The 16915-nt window shown below is 41.5% G+C and overlaps 1 protein-coding gene across 4 annotated transcripts in view; it reads right to left on the bottom strand.

The window, feature by feature from the left end:
- Positions 1 to 16915, bottom strand: part of GRIA3 (glutamate ionotropic receptor AMPA type subunit 3) — a 318320-nt gene that overhangs the window by 3467 nt on the left and 297938 nt on the right. For 2 of the 4 annotated variants that reach the window (XR_011385359.2, XM_008273165.5), the window contains 2 exons: positions 6564 to 6678; positions 3719 to 3966 (listed from right to left, as the gene is read on the bottom strand). Coding sequence is in view for 3 of the 4 variants with exons in the window: in XM_008273165.5 (XP_008271387.1) it covers positions 3721 to 3966; positions 6564 to 6678 (361 nt within the window). In the remaining variant the exon portion in view is untranslated. Of the gene's footprint in view, positions 1 to 3707; positions 3967 to 6563; positions 6679 to 16915 lie in introns of all 4 variants that reach the window. The other 2 variants (XM_017349859.4, XM_002720270.6) reach the window with 2 other exon arrangements.

The following is a 16915-nucleotide window of genomic DNA, read 5'->3' as shown; positions in this document are numbered from 1 at the left end:
CTGCTTAAGAATGCCTTGGCATGGATTGCAGAAGGAAAATGGATCATTTCGACAGTGGGCTGCATGAACAAAGTTAACATTTTATAGGAGGACTAAACTAAATAGTGTTAGAGGAAAAGTGGAAACTTTTTCCTCCAGTTTCAGGCATCCTTTTAATTATTTTTTTTGACAGGCAGAGTGGACAGAGAGAGAGAGACAGAGAGAAAGGTCTTTCTTTGCCGTTGGTTCACCCTCCAATGGCCGCCGCGGCCAGCGCGCTGTGGCCGGCGCACCACACTGATCCGAAGCCAGGAGCCAGGTGCTTCTCCTGGTCTCCCATGGGGTGCAGGACCCAAGCACTTGGGCCATCCTCCTCTGCACTCCCGGGCCACAGCAGAGAGCTGGCCTGGAAAAGGGGCAACCGGGACAGAATCCGGCGCCCCGACCGGGACTAGAACCCGGTGTGCCGGCGCCGCAAGGTGGAGGATTAGCCTAGTGAGCCGCGGCGCCGGCCTGTCAGGCATCTTGAGGTCTTGTAAATGAGAAGAGTTTCAAACATGTTGTTGAAGAAGCCAAAGCAGCCAGAAGTAATTCTGAGCAACAATGAGGAAATCGGAAAGGATTCTGGAAACACTTAGCAAAGTCGACCCTAGGGTGCAGAGAATCTAGAGCTGTTGGTGACTGATTACTGCCAAAGCAGGCGTGGGGGTCACACTTCCAGTGGCTGGCCAGTAACCTAGAGAAGCATCAGGTAGTCAAGAGGCTGGCTGCTCCCTAGCAGTGCTCGACATGATCTGACGGCGAGGCGCATGCTCTAATGAGTCCACTAACCCTGAGGCTACTATCACCCACAGAAAGTGGGAGACAGCTCTCTCATCTTTCAAGGGTGTCCTTCTATTAACCAGATTTCACAGGATCATATTTTTGCAGGTAATTTGCCCGGAGTTATTCTTCCTGAACAATTAGTGGTATTAGAAACCCCAAGGCGGGCTCTGATAATTAGCAATAAAAGCAAAATCTCAGGGTGCCTCTGGATCTCTGTGGCCCTGAATGTACCCTGACAGATCTAGGCCAACGCAGAGAACTGGAAGCCTAATAATGAGATAGCAAATTAGAAGTCATTAGGAGATATTCCAGAACTTACTGGGAAACAAACGAGAAATGAGTGAGGCACTCACTCTTCACTCAACCAACACTGTTCTAACATCACATTCCTGACGACAGAGAGGATTCTGTTTCTTGCTCAGCCCGTTTTGTGCCCCTTAACTGACAGTGAGGCTATCCTGACATCTTCTGAGGTGTGGAGGACAGATTTGTAATCCAGACTCTCCCCAGGTCCTCTTACAAGCTCAGAGATGGCTGCCCAGGTGCTGGCCGACTGGACTGTAACCACACTGGCACTGGTGTTTATTAAAAAGTGCCTTTTGCTTCACAAACGTGGACCAAGCAAGATGTGTGTAGGAAAGCCAGAGAGTCGGAAGTTGTGGCCAGTCAGTCTCTGCGACGTTTGCTCCAGATTCAATGCGTCAGGCTTCTACTTGAGGACTTGACGTTCGGTCCAAACAAAGCAAAGGTCTGCTGACCCCAGCTCCTTGCTTCCTTCCCTCCTTTCTTCCTGTAGCTGGGGGACTCTGTCTCCCCTTCCCTGCCTTCATCACTCTTCTTCGTTTCTTTCTTTTCTTAAGTTACATCCTCTAAGATTTTCTCTAGAATGCTACCTTAACATCTGGGAGCTTGTGAGAAATGTAGAATCTCAGACCCCATCCCTGATCTGCTGAATCAGAATCTGTATTGTTATGAGACTTCCACACGTGGGCACTGATGTTTACGCAGCACTGCTCTGGGGCTTTGACAAGAGACTGGGGCTCTAGTAGTTGGGGAATAGATGCTCAGATGAACTGGTTAACAGATAAAGAGAGTCTGGAGGCTGTGCGGTCCTGAGCCCTCATATACTTCTGTTCCAGATAGATTCCTTCTAGGCCAAGTAGGAGTGAATAAATACGCAGCCTCATATGGAGTGCATAAGAAGTCACGCATGTGGAGACTTGGTGAAGTCCCTCCAGACTATTTTGTGGACAAATGAGACATAAACTTAAGATCTACTCTCCATTTGACAGGATTCCATTGGGGTTTCAAGTTTCCTGGGCACCATCAGGCCATCAATTATTAGCGGCAGCATGGTTTAGTCAAGAATGCAGATATAGTTGGAAAAGGGCTGGGTTCTACTCCCAGAGCTGCCACTACCTAGTTGTGTGGCCTTAAGCAGGTGACTTGATGTTTCCCTAAAGGGAAAATATTACCTGACTCATCTCGCCTCAAAGGAAGCAACAGATGTGAGAGCACTTGGAAAGTGGCTACCCATATTTGAATACAAGTGCCTCAGAATTTGGGATAATTGAACAAGCCTGAAATCACTTATGTGCTATTCCATGGAAAAGCAAATGGCATGCCCCAAATTGTAATGGACCTTTACCACCTACTCAAAAGTAAAGCGGTTTAAGCATACTGGAACATTAAGTGTTTGCATGCAAACAGTGCTAATTACAGATGAATGCATGCACTGTGCATTCGCCAGTGCGATGGGAACATTTTGCCAGCAGGTTAGTTCAGTGTATTGAATATGAAAGGCTGCAGTATGCAGTAGGAAGGAACAACCAGAGACTTCACTGAACGGCATAGGTGATGACACATGAGTTATTAGGACGAAATATTTAAAAATTGGCTGAATTTAGACCTACAACGGGAAATATCAGAAAATTGAAACACACATGCATTTGTAGAAATTCTAGCACATTGACTCCTGAGGTCAAAATTGACCACCTAAAATGAGGCATATGAAGGTGCTAACCGTGCTGTTATGCTTAGATAGACATGTTAATGATGACACATGCACTTGGAGGTAACAAGGCTATATTCTTTATAACACTTCCAGAATGAAGACATTGTCTTAATGCAAGTTTGCCATTGAACAGCTCTGAGTTATTAGTGGGGTTTGGCTGTAGTTGCCAGAGTTAAGGTGACACCAGTTAGGTTCACCTACGTATGAATTTGAGTTTGGTTCCAATTTGAAGAACATTATCTCAGGGCTTACACAATTTGCTTAAAGGAACTACTGCTTCCCTTACGGAAGAACTACATCACTCTAGGTGGCAGTACCTTTCTTAGATTCCTGACATTATTTCCAGGGCATCTGAGCAGAGCTGTGCCATCCAATATGGTAGCCACTGGCCACAAGTGACTATTGAACATTTGATATGTGGCTAGTGTAGTCTGAGATCTACTAGAAGTATAAAATAGCCTCTAGAGTTCTAAGATTAGTATAAAGGAAAGAGTGTAGAATATATCATTACTTGCTAATGTTGATACCATGTTGAGATGATAACATTTTGGATATATTAGACTAAATAAAATGTCATTAAAATTAATTTCCCTTCTTTACTTTTTAAAATGTGCCCACTAGAGCACTTAAAAGTATACACATGGTTCACATATGTACCTCACACATATTTCTATTGAATAGTACTGCTCTAGAGAATTTTTCTTTCCTTTTAGGTCATTGACCATAATTTAATTGCAATTACACTATTAGAAAAGCATCATTGTTTTCAGAGAATTGAATGGTTGCAAAGAAGAGACAACATTAGAAACAACAAACTGAAATAAAAAACAAAGAACAAAAAATAAAGAGATTAGCACATAGTAATGTAAGACTGATTAGTTTACTAGACCTTAACCGTACCCCTAGATCTTAACACTCTCTGTTCCATACACGTTGTAGCCTTCTCTGTATGTCGCGTAGTTCTGAGTGTTGGTGGCAGGAGCAGGCTTAAAATTTTGGGTGTTCTTTGTGAGTTTCATGCGTTTGGACTCTGCCCGTGATTTGTAACAGAATTCTATCAAAGCCACCATCATGGCCAGCCCCAGACCTCCGACAAGTATATAGAAAACGCCTGCCACATTGCTCAGGCTCAGAGCGCTGGTCTTGTCCTAAGAGAAATGAACAAAGCAATTAGTTCTTGGGAAAATCAAGGCGATGGGACATTATAATATATTACAACAGTATAGGATAGATCTAAGTTGCAAAGTCACTCAATATTGATGTGTTATGCCTCAACTCTGGCAACTGGCTGATGTTTCACCATGACCAACAAGATGGCAGATTGTGCTTCTGTTGACCATTTTGAACCTCACCTGAAATGTCCTTCCATTTTGACTCCTTACACAACTCCTTGTACCTCAAAATGGCATTCAACAGCTAAATAAAACAGCACTTGGCCATGGGAGCAAAAGGGTAAACACAAGCATAATGGAATCCTCTGCCAGCCTTGATAAGCACCATTTTCCAGAGTTGAGCTGTGACATAATCTCTATAAATGTAACACACTTTTCATTTGGGAACTTGAAGCACTCTTTCCCCTCTCTGCCCTGCAACACCCCTTTCTCCCTTGGCCTCCCTGTGACAAACTTTGTCAACGACTCATTTTTTAAGAAACCAGGTGAGAGTAGTAGAGTTCCCTGATGGTCTTGTCTGGGGAGTTACTTTACAAGGGTCTGTGTAAAAAGGGTTAACTCTCCTCTTTTCCCCCCAGTGGCTTAGAAATTGCTCCCTTTGGGCTTTGGTTGCTAAGTTCTCATCCTAGTTAAAATCAGGGCAGCAAGTCTTTGTGCTGCTGGAACAAGGGCACAACACAAAGAACTGGCTCTGTTCCATCTTCCTTAGAGTTTACAGAAACTGTCAGGAGGACCCATTGGGTCCTGGATTGGCTCCATGCAACTCAAAAGCTTTTCCAGGAGGCTTATGACTAAAAAACATCCAGCTCATTTTTAGCTTGTACTCCAGGGAATGTAGAGATTAATTAATTAAAAAAAACCTACACTTATCTGCTTTTTATTTAACATAAGGGGAAAAATTAAGGGGAGCCGGTCGGTGACTTTCAGGTCAAACTGTGCAAACCTGACTAAGCTGTCTGCCTATATGAAAAAGCAAGAACTGAGCTGCTGAACAATGGAAGGAAAAAAGTTGGTGTCTTGAGTCCTACCTTGGGGTAGGACACACCAAGGGCCAGGAGTCTTTCTTTGAAAAAAATAAAATAAAATAGCATTTTGTAGTCTTTTTAGAGGGAATGTAACCATTTTGCTGCTGAGTGTAATTGAATGGAATATGCAAATTGCAAAACCAGTGGATTTTGAGCATCTTATTGAAATGATAGCAGAGTGAGCAGACAGTGGCCATTGCCGATCCTCACCATGCTGCTTTAGCTGATCATGGAATCATTGAAAATTCAATGTAAAGACAATATGGCCACGTCTCTCTGATTCTAATTTCACAGGAACCACTCCTACACTAGTTTGTCATAACGAAAAGGCCAATAGAAATTGAATCACACTCAGTGAGGGAAGTATGGCGGGGGCTGCCTCTTGTCCACAACAACCTTGCACATAGTCACTCTTGTAGGCTGAATGACAATGAGCTAGATGGGTCGTGAGAACTTCTGTTACTTAGAAAACAATGGAGCATCTCTCTCAGAAGTCTGCTGAAGCTCTCTGCAAGAATGTCCCATGGTCCGTTAGGCAATGGAACAATTTCTGGTATTTGTATACGCATGTGGTATTCATGGAGGAAGAGGTCCTTAGGGGTAAGTACGTGAGCTGTAGCAACCAGAACAGTTTCAAGTTCCATGCATGTAAGCTTCACAAAAGTTACAGGACTCCCTGATGTGGGATGTAGAAAACCAGTAGCAAAATGGTTTACTGCACAGGGAAAATGAGTGGCATTTTATGAAATGAATTAACTGATACCACAATATTAGTTTGAAAAAAGGAAAGGCAAAAATTGAAACTAAAAAGAACTTTCTGAGGGGAGTGAAGGGGGGCAGGAAGGAGGCGGGGAAGAGTGTTTCATGCTTATCAATGTGATGTTATCTTGACGATGTATACCCTTCAGGAGCATGCGCTATATTCTAAAAGTATTATGTACAGAGATTCAAATGACACCTTTGGAAGAGAGAAGTGTGACAGACTTAATGAGATTTGAGATCCAAATATTTGCTGAACTCAATACGAAAGCAGTTGGGTGGAGGCTAATCATTCTGCTTTACAGAGACCACTCTTTGTTATTCTTTGGTTTGACTGTTTTCAGATGGGACTGACATAATAGATTGATAAGCAAAGGTAAATACAACTGCAAAGTCTCTGACACTGTGAGAGGTTAAAAAAGAGTACTGTCACAACTGGATCTTTTTGCTATTATTATCGTGGGTTTTTTTTTTTTTTTTTGAACTTTTGAAATGTGCAAAACAGTAAAACCTCCTTATAACACAGCTCGTGATTTTGTGGCTTTGGAAATAGAGCGGGCCAGATTGAGTTCCCTGATCATAGCAACAACTCGGTAGCATCACTTGCTGAGAAGGTGGAGCAGGCCTCAGAGGCTGGGGTATGCCTTGTTCCTTTAGTGCTGGTGTTATAAAGGGGTCCCACTGTGTCAGGCAGTGTGTGTTGGGAAGGAAAGCCGTTTTAGGGTAGAAAATAAACAGTGGGTCAAAATGTGATTGCTAAGCAGTACAAAAAGACCTTCAGCGACTGACCTTACTCCCGGAGTCCTTGGCTCCACATTCCCCCTTATCGTACCACCATTTGTTTTTCAGCTTGTCTAAGATGCCTTGTTCACTGAGTTTCAATACTGCAAGGTTTACAGGCGTTCTTCACGTGGGAAATAACATAAATAACATTATATTATGTTATTTTATGTTATTCAAGCTTCAAACTACTTTAAAACTATAGAAAGCGATAAAGCAGGGGGCCCTGGCCACAGAGTAAGTTTAGACACTGCAGGCAACCTGAGCATTACCTTATAACAAGTTAACACTACAGCAACGCTATATTTACCAGGGCCTGCCCATATCGCTTTGAGTAATCGGCACACACTGTTAAATAATGAGGATAGAAAACAAAGGCACTCCTCAGATAGGCTGTGTGTGGTGAGGAGGATCTCTCTCCAAGTGACAATCGGCGGCGGCAGCTTGCAGTGGCTTTGTGATGGAGGCGTGTTAGGTTTGATCTAACCGGGTGTCTTGTTGTACTTCCAGACAGAAAGCGAGTTTTATGGGGGAGTCGGGAAGGGGACGGAGCCAGGAGGGGCAGCGTTTCCATACTGCGGCCTGAGACAGATGGATGAATCCAGAGTAGAGAACAGATCCTACATAGGTTACGTGCCTGCCAATGAAGTGTTCTTTATTCCACAAATAGGTTGCCCAGCAGAAATGACCTCAGAAAGAACTGTACTACATCCATGGCCTCACTCCACAAGCATGTCTTCTAAACTCTTATGCACATATTGGTCTCAGTATTTAAAAAGTAGGATGTAAACCTCTGATTTTTGGATAAGAGGAGTATTTCCAACAATGGAAAAACTGGCCTGTGGATTGCTTTTGAGTTCTCAACTGGCTGTGTCTCTAACCTGGTCGTGTCTGTGTTAGATCGGCAGACAGGGATCAGATTGTTTAACACTAGATGATTCACAGGGCATGACCTCACATGGCAATGTGACTCTGCCACTGTTGGGTTTTGGTAAGTTTTTCTAGTAAGATAAGACTTCTTAGCTGACAGGCTGATATAAACCCTGGGAGGCCAGGCCACTGCTCTTTAGTCCTTCATGCCTCAAAGTATAAGGACTGCATTTGGAGGCATCAGACAAACGTGGGAGCCCTACTGGTCCTAGGATAAAATTTTTTTTTTCTCAGAGATTTCATCAGCTGTGAAGTGGGAGTAATGATTCTTGCCCTGTCTTCTTTCTAGAGCTATTCAATTTAAATAAAGAAGCTCTAATAACATTGGATAAAAAATGCATTGTATAGCAAGGGTGTTGTAATTCTGTTATAAAGAGATCAACTGTATGTTCAGATTCATATGAACAATATCGCTGCTGATACCAGGGCACGTTGATCTCAGTGTTGTTGACTTCAAAGGGGGAAGGAGATAAATTTATATAACCATGGATATGCCTGAAAATTTCTTAGCTCATTTTGGATTGATTGGACCCACTAACATATGCAATCACTGACAAAGAGCTGGCTGCTGTCACACCAAGTCTCAAGACCTATTTCCTGTCTTGGCTTATTTGCTGTTGAAAGCAAAGGGGTCATCTCGAGGTACTCTGAGAAAGGTATCATCATTTAAAATAATATGCGGTTTCAGAGTCCTTGAGATTTGAAAAAACTATAAATCTTTAGTGTCATGGACACTTTTCTTGGTAGGTATAGGGCCTGCCTTCTGTATCTCACCAGGAAATTGGGGTCCTTTTATAAGTTAAACAATTCCTTCAATCAAGGCTCAGACCCCTAGGCTTCTCAAAACTAACCACAGTTTCTTGGAATGCTAAGCAACAAAAGATGTTCAAAACTTGGAGCCTCTTTAAGATACTATAGGACGTAGAAGTTTAGTCTTAGACTTTCAAAATGCCAGACAGGCCATGTATGGTCCTGAGATCACAACTGGAGCTGCCTTCTCTCGTATTCCCTACCATCTGGTCTCTTTCCCCCTCCTCTTTCCGTTATTTGTTGTCTCATCACTACCACGTCTCCCCCAGTGCTAGGCCTTAAGCCAGGCACTGGCACCAGGATCTGTAATGTTGGGGTGCAGGATAAGATGCTTTCTAATGGCAAAGGGATTGGCTGAGCTCATCAGAACCACAGGAAAGAATATAAAATATCTTCTTCCCATTTTCTGGGCTTCCTCCTTTTTTTTTTTTTTTAATTGCAAAGGGCCCAGTGTACTCACACTGCTTCCTGACTAAGGCCTTGCCGAGCCCTGTCTTCCCTAAAGGTACTATGTTCTTCACGTTACTTCAATTTCGTTAGTACTGCTGCTCTTACTAGATCTTAGCAACACAGCAGTTTGGTTAAAGGCACTCATACTTGGGTCTACTAGAGAGGTTCCACTCTCCTGGGAGATCCTGGGTATAAAACACATTTTTCAACCCTTAAATGGGCTAGGCCAATAAAAGTATGGCATGGTAGTTTAGTGCAGTGGTTCTCAAAGTGTGGTCCCAGGATCCCTGGCTGATCTGTGAGGTCAAAACTTATTTTTATAATAATACCAAGACACTGGCTGTCTGTCTCACTATTATTCCCTGATGATGTTCAGTGGGGTCTCCTGGAGGTTGCATGATATGTGAAATCATAATAGAGTGAATGAAGAAGCAGAAATGAGAATCTCATTTCCTTTTCTTAAGTCAAATATTAAAGAATTGCAAACATAAGAATAGTGACATTCTTTTTACTATAGTAAAATAGTTATTTTTCATAAAAGTATATTTATGTTAATATATATTGGATTTATCATTATTTTACTTTATTTAAAATTTCTATTTATTTGAGAGACAGAGAGAGAGAGAGTCTGATAGAGAGCTCCCATCTACTGGTTCACTCTCCATTTGGCTGTAATAGCCAGGGCTTGACCAGGCCAAAGCCAAGAGCCAGGAACTCAATCTGGGTCTCCCATATGGATGGTAGGGATCTAATTATTCGAGCCATCACCACCGACTCCCAGGGTCTGCATTGGTGGAAAGTTGGAGTCAAGATCCAGGTACTGAACCCTGGTACTCTGAAAGGGGACATGGGTATCCTAAATGCTAGGCTAAATGCCCACCACTATTATTTTTTAAATAAATCAATGAATACATTATTCTAAAATTCTTCAGTTGTAACTTCTGGTATGTTAAATATTAATGCATGTAACACACATAAAATATTTCTGGGGGTTCTAATAATTTTTTAAGAATGTAAAGGGGTCCTGGGACCAAGTTTAAGAAGCACTGGCTTTGGTGGAAGGAAGATTCTTCCTGTGTCAGGAATCTTGCCAGAACTCAGTCTTGGTACATCAGTGACTTTAACATCCTACCTCTGACACATTGTCTGTCTCCACATTTAGGCCTCCCTCTGGCTTCCACAGGATGGCTAGTAAGTGCCTTCTACTGCCATGGCCTCCACAGTTACAGAGGAGGTTACCACAGGGTGTTGGTTTTCAACTGGGGGTCATTTTGTCCTCCAGGAGACATTTGGCAGTGTCTTGAGTCATTTCTTGTTGTCATAACTAGGTGTGTGTGTGGGGCATGTTATGGGCATCCCATGGATGGAGCCCAGGGATGCTGTGAAAGATCCTAGAACGTAAGAAATGCCCCCACAACAAAGACTTATCTCGCTTCAAATGCCAATAGCGCTGAGGTTGAGAAACCTTCATGCAGACCTCCTCTGAGACAACCCAGGTTGTAATAGAACTCCGAGGAATGATTTGTTCCTAGAAGGTGAGTCTTTGTTGGGGGAAAAAAATCTCAGGGTTTATGAAATCTGGAAGGGAGCCAATGTGCATTTGGGAACTTCTAAATAAAAATGAGGGAGAAAAAACAAACATTTCAAGTAGCAGCACAGCCCAGGACCATAAAAGCTGTAATCAGAAATCACAGATAATACCACTTAACAAGGTTAGGATAACTGCCAAGAAAAGAAAGTACTTTAAAAGCCACATCTCCTAGAAGTCTACATTGCTTCAGGGTAGACTATATTTCCAAGATGGCAGAGAAAAACTGCTTTTTTTCACATAGGTTCTCTGTTGCTCTTATTGGAGGTATTTATTAGTTCAATCCAAATCAAGTGAATGTATTGAAAACCTATTCACAACACACACACACACACACACACTCACACTCACACTCAGTATTTTAACCAAAGTAGAAGTAGGTGGGTATTTGGACATTTTAAATGTCACTTTGTCTATAAAGCCATTTTTGCTCGCACCCCAATATTTTATCTCCCTCCCATCATCTTCCACCTTTCTCTATTATTTAAGCACATGCCTATGTGTGCTTCTCAAGTGTAGGGGCTGTGATTTAAGTATTTGTACCCCATTTAGAATACTTTTTTCAATAATGATCTGTTAAATTGATAGCTCTCTTTTAGCATTTTGCTCTTCAACCTAGTACTTTCATATAATTACTATAATGCTCATTATTGGTTAAGTTTCATGATCACCTAAGGCAGATAGATTTATGGCCACTGCTTTCTAAGTAAGGACATTGAGGCACATATAGGTTTAGCAATTCCTCTCAAGCCTGCATAATAAATTATGGTACAGGCCGGAGGTGCATTAATATATATGGAACTCTGTAGTATGTATTTTCCAATGGAATACACAAAAGAGGAGCAGCCCTCTGTATTTTGCTCTTCAGGCTCAGGTTTTTGTAATAAATTTTTTCTTTAGGGACCACCATACTCCAGATAACTATCAACTTAGCAAGGGCATATTTTGCAGCTGGGGACTTTTACTGTGGTACAGAAATAGGTCTCGAGGGTAAAGTTTCAGAGCAATTACTGCACACCCTTAACTGGTACCTAAGAGAATTCTAAGTCAGAAATATTTATTGTACTCACCTCAATAGAGAACAGAGAGAATTAAGTAAAGTAGGTCAGATTCCTATCGTGGAAATTAGTCAAGCATTCTCCCCCTCTGAAGGGCTTGCTGCGAACTTTTTGCTGAGTAGAGCCCTCCCAAGACAGAGGCATGAGCCAGCAGGCTTATGGAAAAAAACAGGAGTGCTTTGCGAGGTAATTTCAGGATGTCTGGAAACATTCCCCCTGTCCAAAAATATTTTCCTCACTAGTACCTACAGTTCCACTGTGAGATTTTCACATCTGTAGGTTTGCCCAGCATGCTTTGTTGAAATACAAATCATCCTGAAAAATTTGGTTTAAAAATTGTCTGTTGGGATAGGAAGGGAATATACGATACCTCTAAGAGGAAAATGTTTTATGGCATGTAGTTTCAAAAAGTATGTATGGCTTGTTGATCAGATGCAAAGGATAAGAGCAAATGTGAATTAGTCATTTAAAAGTACGTGAAGGTAATGTGGGCCTGTGACAGGATGATGATTCCTGAGTTTGGGGCATAATCATGGGGTGGAATCTGTTTTTTTTTTTTAAGGTATATAAAGGATATATGTTCTGTTTTTGAAGAAACTGTTATTGGCTGATACAAATTTCTTCTTATCTGTGCCATCCACACCTGGCAATAATGCAGCTACAAAGAACTGTTGAAATCTTTACTTAATATATACTAAATTGATCTTCTGTATATAATTAAAAATGAATCTTGATGTGAATGGAATGGGAGAGGGAGCAGGAGATGGGAAAGTTGCAGGTGGGAGGGAAGTTATGGGGGGGGGGAAGCCACTGTAATCCATAAGCTGTACTTTGGAAATTTATATTTGTTAAATAAAAGTTAAAAAAACCAAACCAAACAAATTTCTTATCTGTGCCACCCACACCTGGCAATAATGCAGCTACAAAGAACTACACTCACAATTCAAGGCATCTACGCCTGCAGGTGACACCTGTCTAGATGCCAGGCTCAGTGCCTAGAATGTGCCAACCAGCCATGTCAAAGAATCCAGGTTATCTTTGTGATGGCAAACTTTATATATAGAGACAATTTTAGGGTAAGTTTTCTGAAAAATAGAGGATATTTTTTTCAAAAAAAGGAAAAACAAAATAAACAAAACGTTTGATATACTTCAAAAGCACTGCCCCACTTACTTTAAAATTTAATTTTAGGGAATACCTAAAATAGCACATAAAGTAGCTTAGAGCCATGTTGGATTGCTTATTATGGGCAAAGAAATGTTGAGAGTGATAGGAGGGTGCTGAGCTTCTCCATAGGGGAGAAGAAGAAAAATCGGGTCTTGTGAATTAATTACCAAGTGGATTCCTCCAAATATTCTGGCGATTCTGGAAGGGTTGAGAGAGGAATTTGTCCTATAGATATGGCTCTGGGCCTGAACAAAATAGGAAGCTAAGATGTAGTATGATTTATCCACGGGATAGACGGTGGGTACATTTGTATAATTAATTAAAAACCTGCTCTGAGAACACAGCGAAACCGGAAACTTAAAACCTAAATTACGAGCCCTTCCCTCATGCTATCCCTTATCCAAACCCTATCTCCAAGTTACTAATGCTCGCTTCTTGGTATCTAATGATTTTTGAACAACTTCAGAAACATCTTTGGCCCAGTGGAGGGAGGACAGCTCTCCTTCCCTTTATTGGCTGCCTTTCTCAATCGCTCTCTCTGGCCTTGTCTGGAGAAGCCCTGGCATCGCTCAGGGCACAACAGGAATGTACAGGCAGGCACAGTATCTCTGTCCAGCTTGGTCTTGCTTTAGTAAGTTGAAGCCAATTGTGACCAAGTAAGAGAAGAACTTTTGCTGGATGAAAGGATTTATTGTTGTTCTTTATATTCTTTTCAGTAAGCTGTCTTGGGATAGCTGTAGTGAAGGGATTTACCTCTCCATGTAGCAGCTATTGGAGGCCATGGCAGTTCACAATATGTCCTAAAGCATGCTAGTACCTGCAACTCTTTTTAAAAAAATCTCTGTTCCTTTTTTTTTTTTTTTCACCAGAGTTCCTGGGTGCAGGATTTCAGGAGAATGGGGGTTAAAGTTATTTCAGTCCTTCTACACTTGGATCACCCTCTGGTTTCTCCACAATCCGGTAGCATGTGCACATATGACTGCTGGCATTACTGGATTCTACCAAAGTGACCTTATTCCACAGGGGCAGCTACAATGATTTGCAGAGTTACACAGTGCTTAGCTGCTAGAAGCTGCCTCTGGGAGAATATTTATATTCATGTAGTTCACAAATATAGCTCCAACCTATTTAGCTCTTTGCTAATGGGATCGTAATTTAATATAAGTGCAAAGAGCAAATTCAATATGCATGCATATAACATTAGGAGTTGAAAGCTGTGAGTCATTTTACTGAGTGCCTAATAATGCTAGTGATTGAACCTATTGATGAGTGACTGTGCTAAAGCACCCATTCTAGAAGTAACTTTGAAATATGTGGGTAAAGCCAATGGTATTTCCAAATGATAACCTCTCAAATTCAAAGTAATAGACTCTTTGATGCCACAGGATGTGAATTTCACTGATGGATTTCTGTCAAACTAGACCGCCATCAAACTTGCCCCTCTAGAACAAAAATCCAGCACCAATGTTACTGGTTGTGGACAGTTTCACATAGCCCAATTTTAGTGGGAAGACTTCTTGTCCAATTTGTCCCTGCTAGAGAGAAGGGGGCTCATGGAAGATGCTCAGTTTCTGGAGAAGCCAATTTTGGTTAAACAATGGCCTCAGATAATTTGCTAAGTATATGATTGATATGGTTCACTTGAAAACTCTTTTAAGATCCATTAAAAAGTCACACTATCAAATTTGGCTGAGTTTTATTATGTACAAGTGTGTTTTCTTTACTTCATTCCATCAGCACTAAGAGAGGTACAGACTGAGATTGGCCTTTGCTAGAAACTCACATGATCAATGCTTCTGAAGACATCAAACTCATTTCCCTGATTCTAGGCAAATCTGAAGGGTGCCTCCGTGCCTCCATCCTACTTTTTCTCCAATAGCTATTAAATGATCATGACTCACAGAAAAATAATCAGTTCTAGCTTACATTCAAATACAGATAGCAACAAATGGGATCTGTATATCAGTTCTAAAAGCTGGTTATTGGTTGTCATGCCAGGGCACATACCACCCTCTTCTAGCACTCACCCTAGTATCTAACGCATCACATCTGCATTTCCAGCTACAAACATAGACAGAACACACTAGCAGTCTTCACACACACACACACACACACACAGAGTGTGCTTTTGCCTTAGGTCTGTATTTTGAGAAATATGTGCTTTTGTGCCTGATGAAATTAAGCAAAAAGGTGAATCCAGCACTTGGACCACACTTTTGCCACCTCTGACCCATGGAGGTCAGCTTTGTGTGCCAAGGGCCAAATGCTATACCGCTCTCTAAAAAGTCAAAAGAGAATGGATTTTAAGTGTTCTCCATAAAAGAAATTTGTCTCCACCCTGCTCCACCAACCCCTACTCCCACCCCAACTAAATGTAGTTCAGTTCCATAAAATCTTTCATGTTTGTTTTACATGGCTGTCCTATCTTTAAGAGAGTGTGGTTCTATAACCGTCTCTCCAAATGAAAGGCAACCAGATGACTGGGTCTTCGAGGGGCAGAAAGGGCATTGACAAACATCGTTTTACTCTCTGCCACTGCAATGATGTCTTTCATCTTGGCAATCGCATTAACAGCATTCTTACCTTCAGGCTTTTTCACTCCTTCTGCTTTTTGGTAGCTCTGGTGTTGGACATTTAGTCATTATTTGTCAATAAGAAACACATTCATGTTATCATGACAACACCAAAGGTAAATAATCATGTCCTAATCATAGGAACCATGTTAAGGCCACAAAGTCATTTTTTAGAAAAAATCACTAGAGTGGAATAATTTTTCAAAATGTTTTCTTTCTGGATTACATTTTTTCCCGGTGGTAGAATCTATTCTTTAACACCATTTGGCAAGATCAATGGTTTTGGCAGCCACTGGACTGGTTCAGTTCTTAAGGCAACAGGTCCCTTGCTTGAAGTAGCCATATGAGAGAAAGTGAGGATTTTTTCTTGGGAGGAAGACCTGAGTAAGTTCAAGGAGCAAATTTAGTCACTATCAGGAAAGAAAACTGTCAGGTTCTTCATACTTCCAGGAGGCAGTACCAGCACAGAAACATGCAAACCAACGAAGAGCATAACATACTCACCCTACTCCTTGATCCCAAACCAGTGTCTTGGAAATTCACAGGAACTTCTGCTAAGACCCAGGAAGTGCCATCGATCTGTAATGATTCTTGCCTACACACATAACAGTGTCAATAACGAGTCGTTGGGGTCCATCTTAACCCTGGGTATCCAAAATGTCTACCATTAGGGATGGCTCCTGCCAATAAAAGGTCCATTTTGTTGCAGGTAAAGGCAGATACAGATTCATATCCACTACATAAGGCCCAAGAATGTCAATTCTGGGTGTGGAAGAGAAGTGGTTAAGAGATGGTGCCATAGGAGAGGAGAAGCGCAGAAATACACAGAAGAAATACACACAAAACTGAAGATCTCATTTATACACGTGGGAAACACAGTACGACCTCATTCATCTGTGTACCACCCAATCAAAAAAATTTTTAAAAATGGAGTGGAGGAAATTTGGAAATGGGATGTCCTGAAGTGTAACTTTTTGCTACCTTTGAATAGAAGACTTGCTAAGCAAATGCGTAAGAGTGAATAAAAGATGGCTCACGATAGGAGGAACATGTTTGAATTTCTTAAGAGGACAAACTCTTTTTAGGTGCTTTCAAATCTCCCGTGTGAAAGGAAACATAGTTCATTTTGATTGCAGGCATTTCTGAATCTATTAAAAGAAACTCCCTAGGTTTTTTTTTTTCCTAGTATCACTTTATTCTAGTTTCCATGTATTTTGAAAGACCATTAAACTGCATTAATCTATCAGTATTTTATATGCTATAATGATCTTCCTACTATTTTTTAAATAATAGAGGTTTAAGTGCGTAGCCTGTCTTGGCTCCTCACTTTCCCATATGCCTTAGTAATTAAGGCTTCTACCTAGTATATACTTTTCATTGCAGTCAAAGGGTTTACGACGGCCTCAATGGAAACATTCTGTTCCTGTGTTGCACAAAGCACAACAGTGGGTGCTGATTTTCACCTTAGAAAGTATTAACACCAGAAGTCTATTTAAAACCATGGCTCTAAAGCCAGGTGCAATTCTAGGGTGATGTATTGTGGAGTTTGCAAATACTTGTCACCAAAGTCACAAATAGCTTGTGACTTCTGACCCCCTCTCATAAGGTAAAGATCTACAGCAAAGCTAAGCTGGCAACTTTTACCTAAGACTAACAGAATGAAGTAGGTTGATGGGGGTTGGGGAGGGCAGTCGGAAGCATGTGAAAGTTTGAAGTGCTAGGCAGTTGTCGAAGGAGGCTGTTGTGTCACACATCCCTGGTAACTGGGGTTATGGCTGAAACAAC

The sequence above is a fragment of the Oryctolagus cuniculus genome, chromosome X (assembly GCF_051225735.1).
Source record: "Oryctolagus cuniculus isolate XC-2025 breed Fujian yellow rabbit chromosome X, ASM5122573v1, whole genome shotgun sequence".
Taxonomy (NCBI): domain Eukaryota; kingdom Metazoa; phylum Chordata; class Mammalia; order Lagomorpha; family Leporidae; genus Oryctolagus; species Oryctolagus cuniculus.
This window is presented reverse-complemented; position numbering and strand designations above follow the sequence as displayed.